General features: G+C 40.2%; 1 protein-coding gene across 1 annotated transcript in view; it reads left to right on the top strand.

The window, feature by feature from the left end:
* Window positions 1-5150, top strand: part of LOC106090680 (putative mediator of RNA polymerase II transcription subunit 26) — a 285790-nt gene extending 280640 nt beyond the window's left edge. The window contains exon 5 of the mRNA XM_059363078.1: window positions 4859-5150. Within this exon, the coding sequence (XP_059219061.1) occupies window positions 4859-4886 (28 nt within the window). The 3' untranslated portion in view covers window positions 4887-5150. The remainder of the gene's footprint in view (window positions 1-4858) is intronic.
* The last annotated feature ends 11482 nt before the right edge of the window (window positions 5151-16632 follow it).

Below are 16632 nucleotides of genomic sequence, written 5' to 3'. Positions count from 1 at the left end.
CAAACGTTGTATTTTGATGGATATAACTTTTCTATCGTCGTCATACAGCTCGTGGTTCAAATGACACCTAGTACATTAATTTTTCCAAACTAAGCCAAGCCAAAATTGGACATTAAATACGCCTTATAGGAGCTGAAGATTTCAAATTTGGAGAGCAGTCTATGTGGAGGCAATGAAAAGATCTAGTCCTATACAGCCCATCCTCGGACATAATGGATAAAAAAAATACATTTGTGCCAAAATTTAGTTTCCATAAACACAAAACTATTAAGATGAATCTTACACTTATAATGACGTAATCCTAAAATTGGGCTTGGATACACAAACTTTGGCACGTGTTATTTATGACAACAAGGGTAAATCAAAGAGTTATGAATCTTAAAATTTGGAGAAAGTTCTTGCTTAGCAAAGTAGCAGCATCATTGCAAAAGCCAAACTTGTATATCGGGCAGTTGTTTTTTCTTTGTACATTTTTTTTTTTGACTTTTCGACTATTCGACTTCAAAATCGAATATTCGACTTTTTAATCATCGAAAGTCGACTTCGACTTTTTTACCCAAACAGTCGACTAATCGATTAGTCGAAAGTCGCCTTTGTCGATCCCTAGGACATAGTCTGCCCTCCCACCAAATACCCTTTAATAGAATGTGTAGTTCGATCAGTATAATATGGGAATTAAAAGAAAGGTCTATGACAGTAGAGTTCGAATAAGGATCCAAATATCTAGGTTACGTCCTGCCGTTCAGCAGGACATGTAGGTCCCGACAATAAAGGACTCAAATAAATTGTATTTTAGGTCTTAGTGTCGGAGGAACCGACCTTCCTCTCCCAAAATAAACAACACCAAACTGTCATGTAGGATGACTGAGAACATATAGCACACAAATGAAAGAACTTATCAGAGGGAAATCCCCCTCCCCATTCCCCTCCCAATATAAACAACACTAAACTGTCATATAGGACGACTGAGAATATATTGTACACAAATGAAAGGATTTATCAGAGTGAAATTCCACTCCCAAAAAAAAAGGAATTAAAAGTTATATATGAAGGCCGATCAGGCTATACGCAGGAAGGATCTGCGGATCTCTAATTGGGTGGGTTTCGACCGGCCCCTAGATATTTGAACCCAAGTTTTATTATGATATTCGTACTCTACTTCCGAATACCTTTCATTCAAGCCCCATATGGCCCCGATAGGTCTATTTTTTTTTAGGCAGTGCTGTTGGGGCAAGGGACTTTTAATTTTTTCTAAAATTTTTAACTCTATGTTTCGCACCACACCAAAATGTCAACGAATACTGAGCAAATGGTTTTTCAGTTTATTGCGGTATTATAAAAAAAGCATTAGGAAGCACTCATCAAAACCATGAATGCATTTGAAAGCTATTGTTGAATGAAGGCAGCAATATGGAAGATATATTAGGTTATAGACCGATTCAGACCATACTTTGCACGATTTTTGAAAGCCGTAACGGAACACTATGTGCAAAATATCAGCCTAATCGGTTAGTAATTGCAGCTTCTAGCAGCTTAAGAAGTCAAGTCGAAGGACCACTTTATATGGGAGCTATATCCAAATCTGAACCGATATGGCCCTTTTGCAATCCCCAACGACCTACATAATAAAAAGTATCTATGGAAAATTTCGTGCAGCTAGCTCTACGCGTTCGACTGCTATCGTAATTTCCACAGACGAACGGACACGAGGACGTACGGACAGGCATTGCTAAATCGACTTAAGGTCATAACAGAATGAGCGCGTTGCGTTTTTTTTTAGCGTCGCGTTGAAAAATGCAGCTACGCCACAAAAGCAACGCCCAAAAGTTGAAGAATTTTCAATGTTGACGACTGAAATCGAGCGTCATTCTATGTTGCCGTGCGTAAAGCAGTGTTCTAAGGCGTTTTAAGGCCGGTAGCCATTTACCGCATTTGCTACCGTGTCTGCATGAATGTTGTCTAGACCTGCATGATATGCCGCTTGATCTCTAGAGGTTCTCTCTTGTAGCGCTGAACCTTACGCTCTAGATCATGTTGATCTACTTCTGGGCGGTGGATATCTATCCACAATATGATGATTTGGATGATCTATGCGATAACAGCCCAAAAGGTATTGCTTAGATAGCATGTAGTTATGTCTTCGCACTGGTAGTATCTTTGTCTCCTGATGGAGGTGGTCCACATGAGAACTGAGGAGACAGGCCGTCGCAGTTCATAGGGCGACATTCTGACAGATCTGAATTTTATTCCACTGCGTGTCACAAAGCTGACGAGACCACACTGTCGCTGCATAACTTACCACAGACCGGCCAATTGCTTTGTACGTGGTCAACAAGGTTTCTTTGTCTGCACCCCTAGCGCTGCCAGCAAGAGATCTGAGGACCTTGTTTCTACTTTTGACTTTATCGCAAATTGCATGGCATGTGGCATGTGGAAAGAATGTGTAAGAGCTGTCAAATGTGATCGGAATCATATCTCCATCGACCATCACAGTCAGCTCAGTATTCACCTCACGCGTAGTAGTGAACAATGTGGCTGAAGATTTGGTAGCAGATATTTTCAGATTTCTTGCAGCGAAGTATGAGGCAAGTTCGTTGAGGTAGACGTTCAACCCATCGCCATGATCGTACAATCGTCCTCATATGATACGATCTCTATGCCGTCTGGAGGGGGTGGAATGGAGGATAGGTTCGGGTTAAATAGTGTTGGAGATATCACCCCACCTTGGGGAACTCCCTGTTTCACTCTACGATGCTTCGATTTCCTATCCCTAAATTCCACAAATGACTGGCGACCACATAGATAATTCGCGACCCAGCGTTTCAGGCCTGGGTGGAGGGACGTGTTGGCGATGTCCACAAATAGTTTGGCATGGCTGACCGTGTCGAATGCCTTCGATAGATCCAATGCCACGAGAACCATACTATCACATGGCCTGGGCTGATGATGTGTGCAGTGATGGCATGCAAAGCTGTTGTTGTGCTATGCAGTCTTCGAAATTCATTTTGATGCTAGGCGAATGGAAATTCTCCTACGAGGCTCGGGAAGAGTAATGCCTCAAGCATCTTTGCTACTGGTGAGAGAAGGGAGATCGTTCTGTTCGACTCCCCCAAACTCGAGTCCTTACCCGGCTTCAGTAACGGGATCACTCTGCCCATTTTCCAGACATCGGGAACTATAAGAGTGTTCAAAGACAGGTTGAGGACAGTAGTAAGGTACTCAACTCCACGTAAATTAAGATTCTTCAACATCAATGTAGAGATTTCATCGGGGCCCAACGCCTTGGATCATTTAGCGCCATGGCTGACATACGTAACTTCACCCACGGCAAATTGTGATGGCTGTCCATATGTTCGGAGACCACGGTTACGGCAAATGGCTTTCCTCCTTGCCCTGTCACTCTCGGGATGCACAATAAATTGACGGTTGAACAACCTGGCGCATCTCTTCGTATAAGCCACGGTTACTTCGCCAAAAGTGACTGAGGTCCTGTTATCCCGTCTACCGGGGTCCGAGAGTGACTTAATAGTAGACCTAAGTTGTTAATAGTAGTTGCCTAAACCGATGACTAAGTTACATTGCTCCAAGTGTTCCAGCCACAAATTCCGCTTATGTTCATGGTCTACCTGATTCTGGGGTTAGTGAGTTCCATACAACGAATCCCATCACGCTTGTCTGCGAGTACCACTGCCTGTGCCGGAAATTGGGCCGCACTTTGGGTATTCGATCGGCTGGTATAAAGCGAGCGGCTGCTGCGTTAATGATGTCTCGGAATTTCCTCTCGGGCACTAGCACATCCGAGGGGGGTGGCAGTTCACTGAAGCCGGCCTTCTTCTGATTGATAAACATCGGGCGCTCAGAGGTTATGAAGTCGGGAGGTCGGTCGATGGTGAGAATTATGGGGAGGTGGTCGAACCATAAAGAGATGACGACTTGCCAGTGATGCGCATTAAAGTCCCCTAGAACCATTCGATTTTGGCCAGATAGTAACCCACTTATGTCGGGGTTGTAAGCTTAGCATTAATTAGGACACATCTATCAACCGGTGGTTTGTACACGTTGTATAGCTCTATCTCGGCAGTACAGGACCTGACTGCTATCCCCATTCATTCCATGTAGGGGTCAATAGCGCCAGGCGCACGGAATGGTGTATCACGAAGGCCAATCCCTCACCACCATTCCTTGAGCGATCCTCACGCAGCACATTGTTTGTTGGAAATAATTTATTCAAATGGCCACTACAGAAACTACTGATTTTGCAAACAGAATAAAGGAAGACAGAAGGTGATATTGACACGAAAGCAGAGGCGAAGGCAAAGGCAAACTATAAAGAGAGTAGGAATGATGAACAGAGATATGTATAGCACCCAGAATGTGTAGAGCGTAATGATAAAACAGCCATAATAATTTTGATTTCTTTTTATGCATCCAACATAGTCAACATCTACAAGCCTATACTGTGGGACAAAAGTATGCAACAATTGATGTTGGGAAATAAAAAAATTACTTTTTCCTGCATTCTAGAAGAGAACAATGAATGAACTTGTCCCCATTTCGACTTCTTGCCCCTATTCAAGTCGTTTTTATAAAATTCTCCAAAAACCTCATTACAGTACCTCATAAACTATTTTCGTTGTTTAACAAGAATCGCTTCCTTTCAATTTTGTGTGTTTATCCAAACAAAGCGTTCGTCAAAGAACGAAAACCGAGCTTTTTATCAGCTTTTCGAACCCCTGAATGAAAAAATATTGATAAATGTTAGAGTTCATCATCATTTCCCCCTAACTTCATGCACCCAATCACTTTTGATTTCCATTCATTAATCTTCCACATTATTTGTTTTCTTTCCTCTTTACAGAAATAATAAAGGGACTGCAAAAAGCTGAAACTTGATGAATTTGTGTTATAACAATAAATAAAAGAAACAAAAAAAAAGAGGAAAAAACAAAACCACAAAAATATCAACAAGTAAGGACTAAAGAGACAACAACAAACAAACATTATACAAGATGTTTACCCTTTAAAAAGTTATCTAAAAGAAAATAAGTAAAAATTAAAAAAAAAACATTAAACATTGATTATTGTAAAATCAAAACATTCAAATGTTACAACTACAATAAAAATAAAAACAAACATTTAAACACCTACAACCGCAAGTGTTTTTATTTACCCATCGGAGTATTGTACGATTATAACAGGTGAGTTGTGATCAAATATATGAAAAATTAATAACTATTTTCGCTCTCAAAGAAGAAATTAGATTAGGTTAGGTTGAAAAAAAGGTTGCGGATATTAATCCGTCCCATGCCACTATGGAGGCCACCGCAGCGCACAGGTTAGCATGTCCGCCTCTGACGCTGAACGCCTAGGTTCAAATCCAGGCAGGAACATCAGAAAATTTTTAGGCGCAGGTTATGCCCTCCTAATGCTGGCGACATTTGTGAGGTACATTGCCATGTAAAAACTTCTCCCCAAAGAGGTATCGCTCTGCGGCACGCCGTTCGGACTCGGCTGTAAAAAGGAGCACTCGTTGATTTGTGAGAAGTTTGTCCCAGTGCCTTAGTGGAATGTTCATGGACAAATTTGAAATTGCATGCCACTAACGACATACACCTAAGCCAGTAAAAAGATTTGCTTCTTCCATATTGGTTTCCAATGCTAATACATAATAAGGCGGGTTACGTGGTAGTCCCATAATCTTCTTAACAAATTACCTTTGTAGGTTGTTGACTTCACCGAATTGCTTATACCCCTGAACCTGTGCTGCATACGATTGTATCAATCTGCAAACCACTGAGTATATGTTCCATTTCATACTCAATCGTTTTTCTTTTTCCCCTAGAAAATCTTTCCATGTTGAGTTTATAATATTTTTCGATTCTTTTGTTCTTATTTATAAAAGTTTTTCGAATTTCATTTGTGATGTTAATATACTAAGTCCAAGATATTTATATTGATTGGCTACTTTCAGAGTCGTACCCTTGAAAATTCATATTTCATCCATTTCTTGGCTGCCTCGTTTACGGAAAATGACAACCTCTGATTTTGACATATTTACTTCTAGATTCCCCATGTCACAGTAGCTTTCGAGTTTATTTATCATATCCTGCAGAATATCAGCATCTTCCGCCAGAATAACGATATGGATATAATAAACACCCTTGCTTAACCCCTACTTCAGTATCGAAGATTTTCAGTCCACACCGTCGCCTTTGTATGTTTGTACTACCCGGGCCCGCTCCGCTGCGCCTTCTTTTACTTTATATGGAGCAAAATTTTTCTTGGAATATTTATTTTCGGCAATTAAAGCTCTTTTAGTAAAATACCATGCTACGAAAATAGTATATCGCTTGACTTACAGTTTAACAATATAAGTGCCTTTATGTGAATCCCATATGAACTTTATTGGTCTACGAATTTAAGTTTGGATGTAAGGTGTACTCCATTCTTAAAATACTTCATTTCAGCCCGATATTCTTATGTTTTCCCGTATTTAGAGGTGTTTTATGTCTCTTGTCTCAAATACCATTTATTTAAACCCCATATTGCCATTGGCTGAAGAGGAGTTTACAGGATGAGGCGTCCCCCAAACACATGGCCCCAAAATTGATTATCAAATTCGTTTTCTAATCTCAAATACCTTTCATTTGAGCCACTTATTGGCATGGTCGAAAATTTTTTTTCTTTGGGGGTGTTTTGGGAAACGGATGATGCCCTAAATACATGGTCCCACGTTTGGATATCGGATTCGTATTCTACTCCCAAATACCTTTATTCGAGCCCCATATTGCGATGGTCACTAAAAAATTGCTGTTTGTGGGGTATTTTGAGAAAGGGGTAGACCCCCAGAAGATTGGTCCCGAAAATGGGTATCAATTCTTGCTCTACCCCCCAATACCTTTCATTTAAGCCCATTGTCATGGTGGGTGAATATGCCCGATTTAGGGGTGTTTTGGGGAGTGGGGTGGTCCCCCAAATTCTAAGCCCTGAAAATATATGAGCAACGTGCTCTATTGTCATATATCTATATATCATTTATTTGAACCCCATATTGCCAATGACCTCAAAATTGGATATCAAATTAGCTTTCTAATCACATTTAAACTCCTTATTGCAAAAGTCAGCAAATATGGGGTATTGGCCCTAATATGAATATTTAGTTCCACTCTCTTTAAGACCCAAATTGTCTTAGTGAGCAAATACGTCCTATTTGGGGTTGTTATGGTGGTGGGACGTCCACTTGACAGTTGGCCCCTAATGTTGATATCAGATACGTGGTCTACTCCCACATACCTTTAATTTGAGCCCCATATTTCCATAGTCGGCAAACATGACCGGCTTGGGGGGTGTTTTGGGGGATGGGCGGCCACTCAGTGAGTTGGCCTTGAAGATATATATCGGATTCGTGTTCTACTTTGAAAACCCTCTTATTTGAACCTCATATTGTCAGAAAATACTTACTATTTGGTTGGTATTGTGGGGGGGGGGGGGGGGGTGGCCCCATAGACACTTTTCCCGAATATTGGTATCAAATTCGTGCTTTACTCCCAAAGACCTTTCAATTGAAAAATTGCCCCCTTTGGGGGATGTTTTTGGTGAGAGGCGGCCCCCTAAACACTTGGACCCATATTTGGATATCAGATTCAAATACCTTTTATTTAAGCCCCATATTCCCATGGCCAGTAAATAAGTCCTGTTTGGGGGGTGTTTTGGGAAAGGGGTGGACAACCAGAAACGTGGTCCCACATTTGGATATCAGATTCGTATTCTACTCGCAAATACCTTTCATTTGAGTCCCATATTGCCATGGTCGGTAAATATGTCCGATTTAGGGGTGTTTTGGGGCTTGGGTGGTCCCCCTAGAACTTGGTCCGACAATTGGATATCAGGTACGTTTTCTTATCCTAAATGCCTTTCATTTGAGTCCCATATTGTCGTGATTGGTATAAATATATGTTTCATAGGTTTTAGGGTGGGGCAGCCCCCCTAGGTACCCCATCCGAAATTTGGATACCAAATTTTTATTTTTAGGGTACTATATGAGTGCACACAAAATTTCGCTTAAATCGCACCACCCATCTCCGAGATCTGGCGTTTCTGAAATTTAGGGTAAGGGGGAGGGTCCGCCCTCCCTTCAGATATCAAAAAATGTAGTACCCTATATTCACCACGGGGTCATTATGGACCATCTGTGAAAATTTCGAGAAAATCGGTTCAGCCGTTTCTGAGTCTATAAGGAACACACAAACATACAGACAAACAAACAAACCTACAAACAAACACTTTTTTACATATAAGATATACTTTCTATAAGTTTTACAAATTTTATTATTTGATATTTTGTCGAAAACCGCTTTAAAATCCACAAAAATCCATCAATTTTTTTTTTGCGAAAATTTAATCGGTTGTGTTCAGCAGTTTCACTTTCACGTTCCCCTTTAATCAATTTGTTATTATTACTCCAATAAAGTGTATAATTTTCATCATAGCCTTTCCTAAATAAATCCAAAAAAGTTTTTTGCCACCAAAAATTTGTTTTGGGTTTTTAGTTTACGTTGTTGTTGTAGAAGTTTGTTGTATTCTATCTTTCGTCTGCTTGATTCTGTTGAGTGTCCACATTCAGGAACTCTGCGACTAAGATGCGGCGCGTCCCGAGAAATCTGGGTGTGATTCGAGTGGGTCTGACTGGGCAGTTAAACGGGTGACGTGTGTCGTGTGGCCCCTGGTCATAATCGAGACATACTCTGGTTTGCCGGGGGAGATCAATTTCTTCAGGTGCAATAGGAGGAGGTCGTTCTCCAAGGATTACATTCACCCGGTATCTATTTACCGCATCTGCTACCGTGTCTGCATGAATGTTGTATAGACCCGATTGATATACCGCTTGATCTAGAGGTTCTCTCTTGTAGCGCTGAACTTCACGTGGAATAATGGAGGATAGATAAAGGTTAAACAATTCTGGAGATATCAACCCACCTTAGGGAACTCCCTGTTTCACTCTACGGTGCTTCTAATCCTTATCCCAAAATTTCACAAATGACTGGCGACCACATAGATAATTCGCGACCCAGCGTTTCAGGCCTGGCTGGAGGGACGTGTTGGCGATGTCCCCAAATAGTTTGGTATGGGTGCTCGTGTCGAATGCCTTCGAAATGTCCAGTGCCACGAGGACCGTCCTATCACATGGTCTGGGCTGATAGAAGCCACGGCAAATGTGTGCGGTGATGGCATGCAAAGCAGTTGTTGTGCTATGTAGTCTTAGAAATCCATGCTGATGTTGAAGGGAGATCGGTCGGTACGACTCCACCAAACTCGGATCCTTTCCAGGCTTCGATAGCGTTATCACTCTGTCCACTTTCCAGACAACGGGAACAATAAGTGTTGAAAGAGAGGTTGAGGACAGTAGTAAGGTACACAACTCCAGGTAGATCCAGATTCGTCAGCATCAGAGTAGATTGTGATGGCTGTCCATCGGCTCGGGAACCTAGGATATGACGATTGGCTCTCCTCCTTGCATTATAAATTGACGGTTAAACAACCTGGCGCATCTCTTCGGAGCAGTCACGGATACGTCGCCAAAAGTGACTGAGGTCCTGTCATCCCGTCTACCGGGGTCCGAGAGTGACTTAACTTAGTCTACGTGATAATAACCAATTGATTTGAGGGGAAAAGTAAAAGGAAAATCGCAGAACACACCCGAATATGAGCAATGGCTGCAAGATTGTATAAGTTATCTGCTGTTGAATAATTTCTTCTAAATCCTGCTTGGTATTTCATGAGGATACTGTGTTTTTCCACCCAATTATATAGTCTACCATTCAGGATTCCCATTATAACTTTCGCAATAGTATGAAATACCTCTATAATTTGACGGTTGACTTGAATCTCCCGTTTTATATATCGGATATATAATTGGATTTGGTAAAGTCTCTTCGATTTCCCCACCATCAAGTATTTTGTTGTATGATTTTAGCAATCCCAGTTAGAAATTTTCCGACGAGTTTATAATATGGCCAAATGATGAATGAATTGTTTAAAAACGCGATCAGTTTGAATGCCTTAACAACACTGCCTTAATTTATTTTAAAATTTCCTTACATTCTACTTCTACAAATCTCACTAGACTAATATCTTCTAAAGGGATGCGTATCTATCTTTATCATACATATATTGTTTACGACAGTCGTTACACACACATTGTTTATGGCGGCCATCAAATGTAATTATTGTTCACTAAATCCTTAACAAATAAAACAGTCTCAATAGACCCAAATATTCCTAATCACTACGCGATGATATAAATGGTACACTAACCGAACCATCTTTATCAATGTAACGATGGATTCTGTTCGAACAAATGGCATACGATCTTCACCAGGAGCCTCATTCAATTTCATTACGTAGTTTGTCCAACTTTACTTATTCATATATCTCTGGATCTTCGTACAATATGTGAGATTACTGTATTGCCGAAAAATCTTCTGGTTGTTTAGGTAAAAGTAAAAATGAAAATTCTTAACTCTTCTGCTGTTACTTGAGTACCAATTTAATGATTGTGACCACGAATTTCTCGTACTAGATTCCATCATTCTTTGCCATTCCTCATACTGTTGTTACCTTGTTTTCGCGACATGTATCTTTGTTGTTGTTGTAGCCACATTTTCATGTGGATCCTCATCAAGCACCTGTAGGTGAGCAAGCTCGTTCCGGTCCAAAAGACTGATCACCGCGGGAAACGTGTGGCCATTGGTTATTTATAGGCGCCAATAACTCGCCTTGTCATATTGATCATCATAGGCACTCAGTATTTGTGCAAGAGCCGGTGCCGCACGGCCTCTCACTGAGACTCTCCGCTCGACGCGACAGCCATTGCAGCTACTCCGTATGGAACATTCCACTATCCGCAAACTGTGGACGCGCCCGGTAGCTCGCATCTAAGCTTCTCGTAACAGCAATGAACACTACACAAATCGGACCTCAACCTGTGTGGTGCTCACAGCTATCCCGTGCTCACAGCTATATCTTTGTATTCACGCAATGCTTTGGTATATAATTGTTTGTCCGAAGAAGAATTGGATTTTCTAAATTTTACAATCACTTCGAAGCTGAATTGCCTGGCGTTGCTGCATCTTGTATTGTAAAATTTTTGTTTTTGCTCAAGCGACGGTGATTGTTTTCTCCCATTTATTGTGAATATTTTAATATCAATGTAGGTTCTTCACCACTTTATCATTATTTAAGCTACGTTATTAAGGAACTCTCTCCACATCAATTTGTTTAGGAGGTTTAATTGCTTGTTGTTGTCTAAAGTTGTTGTTTTTAGTTGCAAAATTATTGGTAGATGATCTGACCATATTTTACAATCTACCTTAAAGCTTTCTACATGTTCAATGATATGCTTTGTCTTTCGACTTCCGACTTGCATATCCCGCTATAAAAATATAATTGGTAAGTTCGCCTAATCCTTAGGTATCTTCGTTTAAATCCCCAAGAATGCAATTACAGAGTCACAAGCTGTGAAAAAATTTGTCAACGCCGACTATATGAAAAATCCGCAATTACTTTTTGGGCAACCCAATATGTTATATTGTCATCCATTCGGTTTTCAAAATATTTCTTTACTAATTCCAACCAAAATTCCCCCGATTCTCTTTCCATGTCTTTGATTTCTTGTTGGTGGGTGTTTAAATAATGGATGTTTTGGAAAATATTTCTTTATTTGTTCGAATTTTTCTATCAATGAGTTTCAATTACACTAAAAATGAGGAGTTCGTAAGGTTTTCATAATTAAACAAGTAAAAGCGTGCTAAGTTCGGCCGGGCCGAATCTTTTATACCCTCCACCATGGATCGCATTTGTCGAGTTCTTTTCCCGGCATCTCTTCTTAGGCAAAACAGGATATAAGAAAAGATTTGCTCTGCTATTAGAGAGATATCAAGATATGAGATTAAATTATATGTTGGAGACCTGTGTAAAATGTCAGCCAATTCGAATAAGAATTGCGCTCTTTGTGAGCTCAAAAAGTAAAATAGAGAGATCGATTTATATGGGAGCTGTATCGGGCTATGGACCGATTCAGACCATAATAAACACGTATGTTGATGGTCATGAAAGAATCCGTCGTACAAAATTTCAGGCAAATCGGATAATAATTGCGGCCTCAAGAGGCTCAAGAAGTCAAGATCCCAGATCGGTTTATATGGCAGCTATATCAGGTTATGAACCGACTTGTACTTTATTTGACATATTTGTTGAAAGTAACAATAAAAAACGTCTTGCGAAATTTCAGCCAAATCGGATAGGAATTGCGCCCTCTAGAAGCTCAAGAAGTCAAGTCCCCAGATCTGTTTATATGACAGCTATATCAGGTTATGAACCGATTTGAACCATATTTAACACAGTTGTTGGATATCATAACAAAATACTACGTGCCAAAATTCATTCAAATCGGATAGGAATTGCGCCCTCTAGAGACTCAAGAAGTCAAGACCCAAGATCGGGGTATATGGCAGCTATATCAGGTTATGGACCAATTTGAACCATACTTAGCACAGTTGTTGGATATCGTAACAAAACACGTCGTGCAAAATTTCATTCCAATCGGATAAGAATTGCGCACTCTAGAGGCTCAAGAAGTCAAGACCCCAGATCGGTTTATATGACAGCTATATAAGGTTATGAACCGATTTGAACCATACTTGGCACAGTTGTTGGATATCGTAACAAAACACGTCGTGCAAAATTTCATTCCAATCGGATAAGAATTGCGCACTCTAGAGGCTCAAGAAGTCAAGACCCCAGATCGGTTTATATGGCAGCTTAATAAGGTTATGGACCGATTTGAACCATACTCGGCACAGTTGTTGGATATCGTAACAAAACACGTCGTGCAAAATTTCATTCCAATCGGATAAGAATTGCGCACTCTAGAGGCTCAAGAAGTCAAGACCCCAGATCGGTTTATATGGCAGCTATATCAGGTTATGGACCGATTTGAACCATACTTGGCACAGTTGTTGGATATAATAACAAAACACGTCGTGCAAAATTTCATCCCAATCGGATAAGAAATGCGCACTCTAGAGGCTCAAGAAGTCAAGACCCAAGATCGGTTTATATGGCAGCTATATCAAAATATGGACCGATATGGCCCATTTACAATACCAACCGACCTACACTAATAAGAAGTATTTGTGCAAAATTTCAAGCGGCTAGCTTTACTTCTTCGGAAGTTAGCGTGCTTTCGACAGACAGACGGACGGACGGACGGACGGACATGGCTAGATCGACATAAAATTTCACGACGATCAAGAATATATATACTTTATGGGGTCTCAGACGAATATTTCGGGTTGTTACAACCAGAATGACGAAATTAGTATACCCCCCATCTTATGGTGGAGGGTATAAAAAGCAAGGAAAAAGTGGTTTGTTTATTTGGTTTATCATACTGCTGATACCATTTGGCTCAGACTCAATGCAGTGACATTTCACATTATACAAATCAGAATCTTCAACAGTAGTGTGAAATCTATTTTATTATAAAATTCTTCGAATTTTCTGGCCAAACCGTATTTTTTAAGTCTATAGATAATAAATACCCTTACTAATTAATCTTCTTATATATAAAAATCAATTTGTGTTGTGTGTGGGGGACCACCCCTAGCCCCAAAACACCCCTAATCGGATATATTTACCGACCATGGCAATATGGGACTCAAATGAAAGGTATTTGCGAGTAGAATACGAATCTGATATCCAAATGTGGGATCACGTCTCTGGGGGTCCACCCCTTTCCCAAAACACCCCCCAAACAGGACTTATTTCCTGACCATGGGAATATGGGGCTTAAATAAAAGGTATTTGAATGTAGAATACGAATCTGATATCCAAATATGGGACCAAGTGTTTGGGGAGCCGCCTCTCACCAAAAACATCCCCCAAAGGGGACAAATTTATGACCATAGCAATATGGGGCTCAAATGAAAGGTTATCAATATTCTGGAAAAGAGTCTATGGGGCCACCCCACCCCCACAATACCACCCAAATAGTAAGTATTTTCTGACTATTACAATATGAGGCTCAAATAAGAGGGGTTTTAAAGTGGAATACGAATCCGAAATATATTTTCAACTCGCCAATCCCACAAAACACCCCCAAGCCGGTCATGTCTGCCGACTATGGAAATATGGGGCTCAAATTAAAGGTATGTTGGAGTAGACCACGTATCTGATATCAACATTAGGGACCAACTGTCTAGGGGACGTCCCACCACCATAACAACCCCCAAAAATGACATATTTGCTCACCAAGACAATTAGGGTTTTAAAGAGAGTGGGACTAAACATTCATAGTTTTTAGGGCCAATACCCCAAACCGGATATATTTGCTGGCTTTTGCATTAAGGAGTTTAAATGAGATTAGAAAACGAATTTGGGTTCAAATAAATGATATATAGATATATGAGAATAGAGCACGTTGCTTATATATTTTCCGGGCTTAGTGTTTGGGGGACCACCCCAATCCCCAAAACACCCCTAAATCGGGCATATTCAATGTGGAGCTTAAATGAAAGGAATTGGGGGGTAGAGCAAGAATTGATACCCATTTTCGAGACCAATTTTCTGGGGGTTTACCCCTTTCCCAAAATACCCCACAAACAGCAATTTTTTACTGACCATCGCAATATCGGGCTCATATTAAAAGTATTTGGGAGTATAATACGAATTTAATATCCAAATGTAGGACCATGTATTTAGGGCATCACCCCTTTCCCAAAACACCCCCAAAGGAAAAAAAAATTTCGACCATGCCAATATGTGGCTCAAATGAAAGGTATTTGAGATTAAAAAACGAATTTGATAACCTATTTTGGGGCCATGTGTTTGGGAGACGCCTCATCCTGTAAACTCCTCTTAAGCCAATGGCAATATGGGGTTTAAAATAATGGTATTAGAGAGAAGAGCACGATGCTGATATTTTTTCAGGGCCAAGTATCTGGAGGACCACCGCTCCCCTGAAAACACCACTAAATCAGACATCATGTGATTATCGGGCTAAAATGAAGTATTTTAAGAATGGAGTACACCTTACATCCAAACTTAAGTTCCTAGACCAATAAAGATCATGTAGGATTCAAATAAAAGCACTTATATTGTTAAACTGTTAGTCAAGTTTGCATGGTATTTCACTAAAATATCTTTAATTGTCGAAAATAAATATTCCAAGGAAACTTTTGTTCCATATAAAGTAAAAGAAGGTGCAGCGGAGCGGGTTCGGGTCAGCTAGTAACAATATATTAACAAATGTATTAACCTAATAATTTTAAAATAATATAATTTTCTTTTTTAAATTTTCTCGATTCTCAGATAAATCTATTATATGTTTCAGTTGGTTAAATTGATAATATAGGTGTCGAAAAGGATCATTAATGGCATAGTTGGTTCTATAATACGAAATTTTCCAAAAGATCAAAATATCTTGTAGGTATGATAGGAACTTTAAAGAAAATTCGACTCAATAGAACGCAAGAATTTATTTGACAATGAATTAATTTAGTCAAAAACGAAATGTTTAGCATGGTTCTACGAGTTTTTAATGTAGGAAGCTTTATAAGATTTAATAGGTACTCATACGAAGGTATTTTAGTACGGATCTCATACCACTGAACCGTACTCGAGATTACTTCTGACTAGCGACGCATATAAGTTTTTCGTCGCAGAGAAATCATTAATTTCACATGCTTTGTTTACAACCATTGAGATGATTTGACGGAAGTTTAAGCATTGGTCTAGAAGAAATCCAAGGTCTTTAAAGCTATGGACTACTTCAAGTTGATTGGATCCCAAAAAGTAGCTAGTTGCTAATAAGAGCAAACAATTATCCCGTCGATATAAAATCCGGAAGAGAAATTGAACTTGGTTGGGTCATATCCTACGCCGACCACGCGGTGGTATAGCGAGAAATGTCCTAAAACGGAACCTGCATTTTAACGACGAAGCTTATTTTTGTCTCAATGGGTACGTAAATAAGCAGAATTGTCGATTTTGGAGTGAAGATCAGCCAGAAGGATTGCCAGAGCTACCAGTGCATCCAGAAAAAGTCAGTTTGGTGCGGTTTACGGGCTGGTGGCATCATTGGAGTGTGCTTCTTCAAAGATGATGCAAATCGTAACGTAACTGTGAATGGTGAGCGCTAACGTGAGATGATATCCAACTTATTTTTGTACAACAGCTTGGTTTGCATGACATGTGGTTTCAACAATACGGATCCAATGCAACACAGGACTGGCACCGCCAATGGCTGCTTTTCATTCATTATCATCGAACCGTGAGGGAAAACAGTTTGGAAGGTGGTTAAGAATCGTGAGCACGCAAGCATTTCGATTGTAGACCTTGGACGTACCAACAAGACCCTGCACCTTCACATAAGGCACGTCCCGGCAGGGGATTGCTGTGAGCACCGCACATGCCGCAACATTCAGGTCCGATCTGTGTGATGTTCATTGCTTAGTGTTAGCATTAACCACACTTCTCTGTGAAGAGGTGTCACTTAGCAAAAAATCTGGGTCCCCATATAATTAAGCTTAAAAACTTTTTTATTCCTTAAACAAACAAAAATTTGCACTATGA

This window comes from Stomoxys calcitrans, chromosome 2 (assembly GCF_963082655.1).
Source record: "Stomoxys calcitrans chromosome 2, idStoCalc2.1, whole genome shotgun sequence".
Taxonomy (NCBI): Eukaryota; Metazoa; Arthropoda; class Insecta; order Diptera; family Muscidae; genus Stomoxys; species Stomoxys calcitrans.
This window is presented reverse-complemented; position numbering and strand designations above follow the sequence as displayed.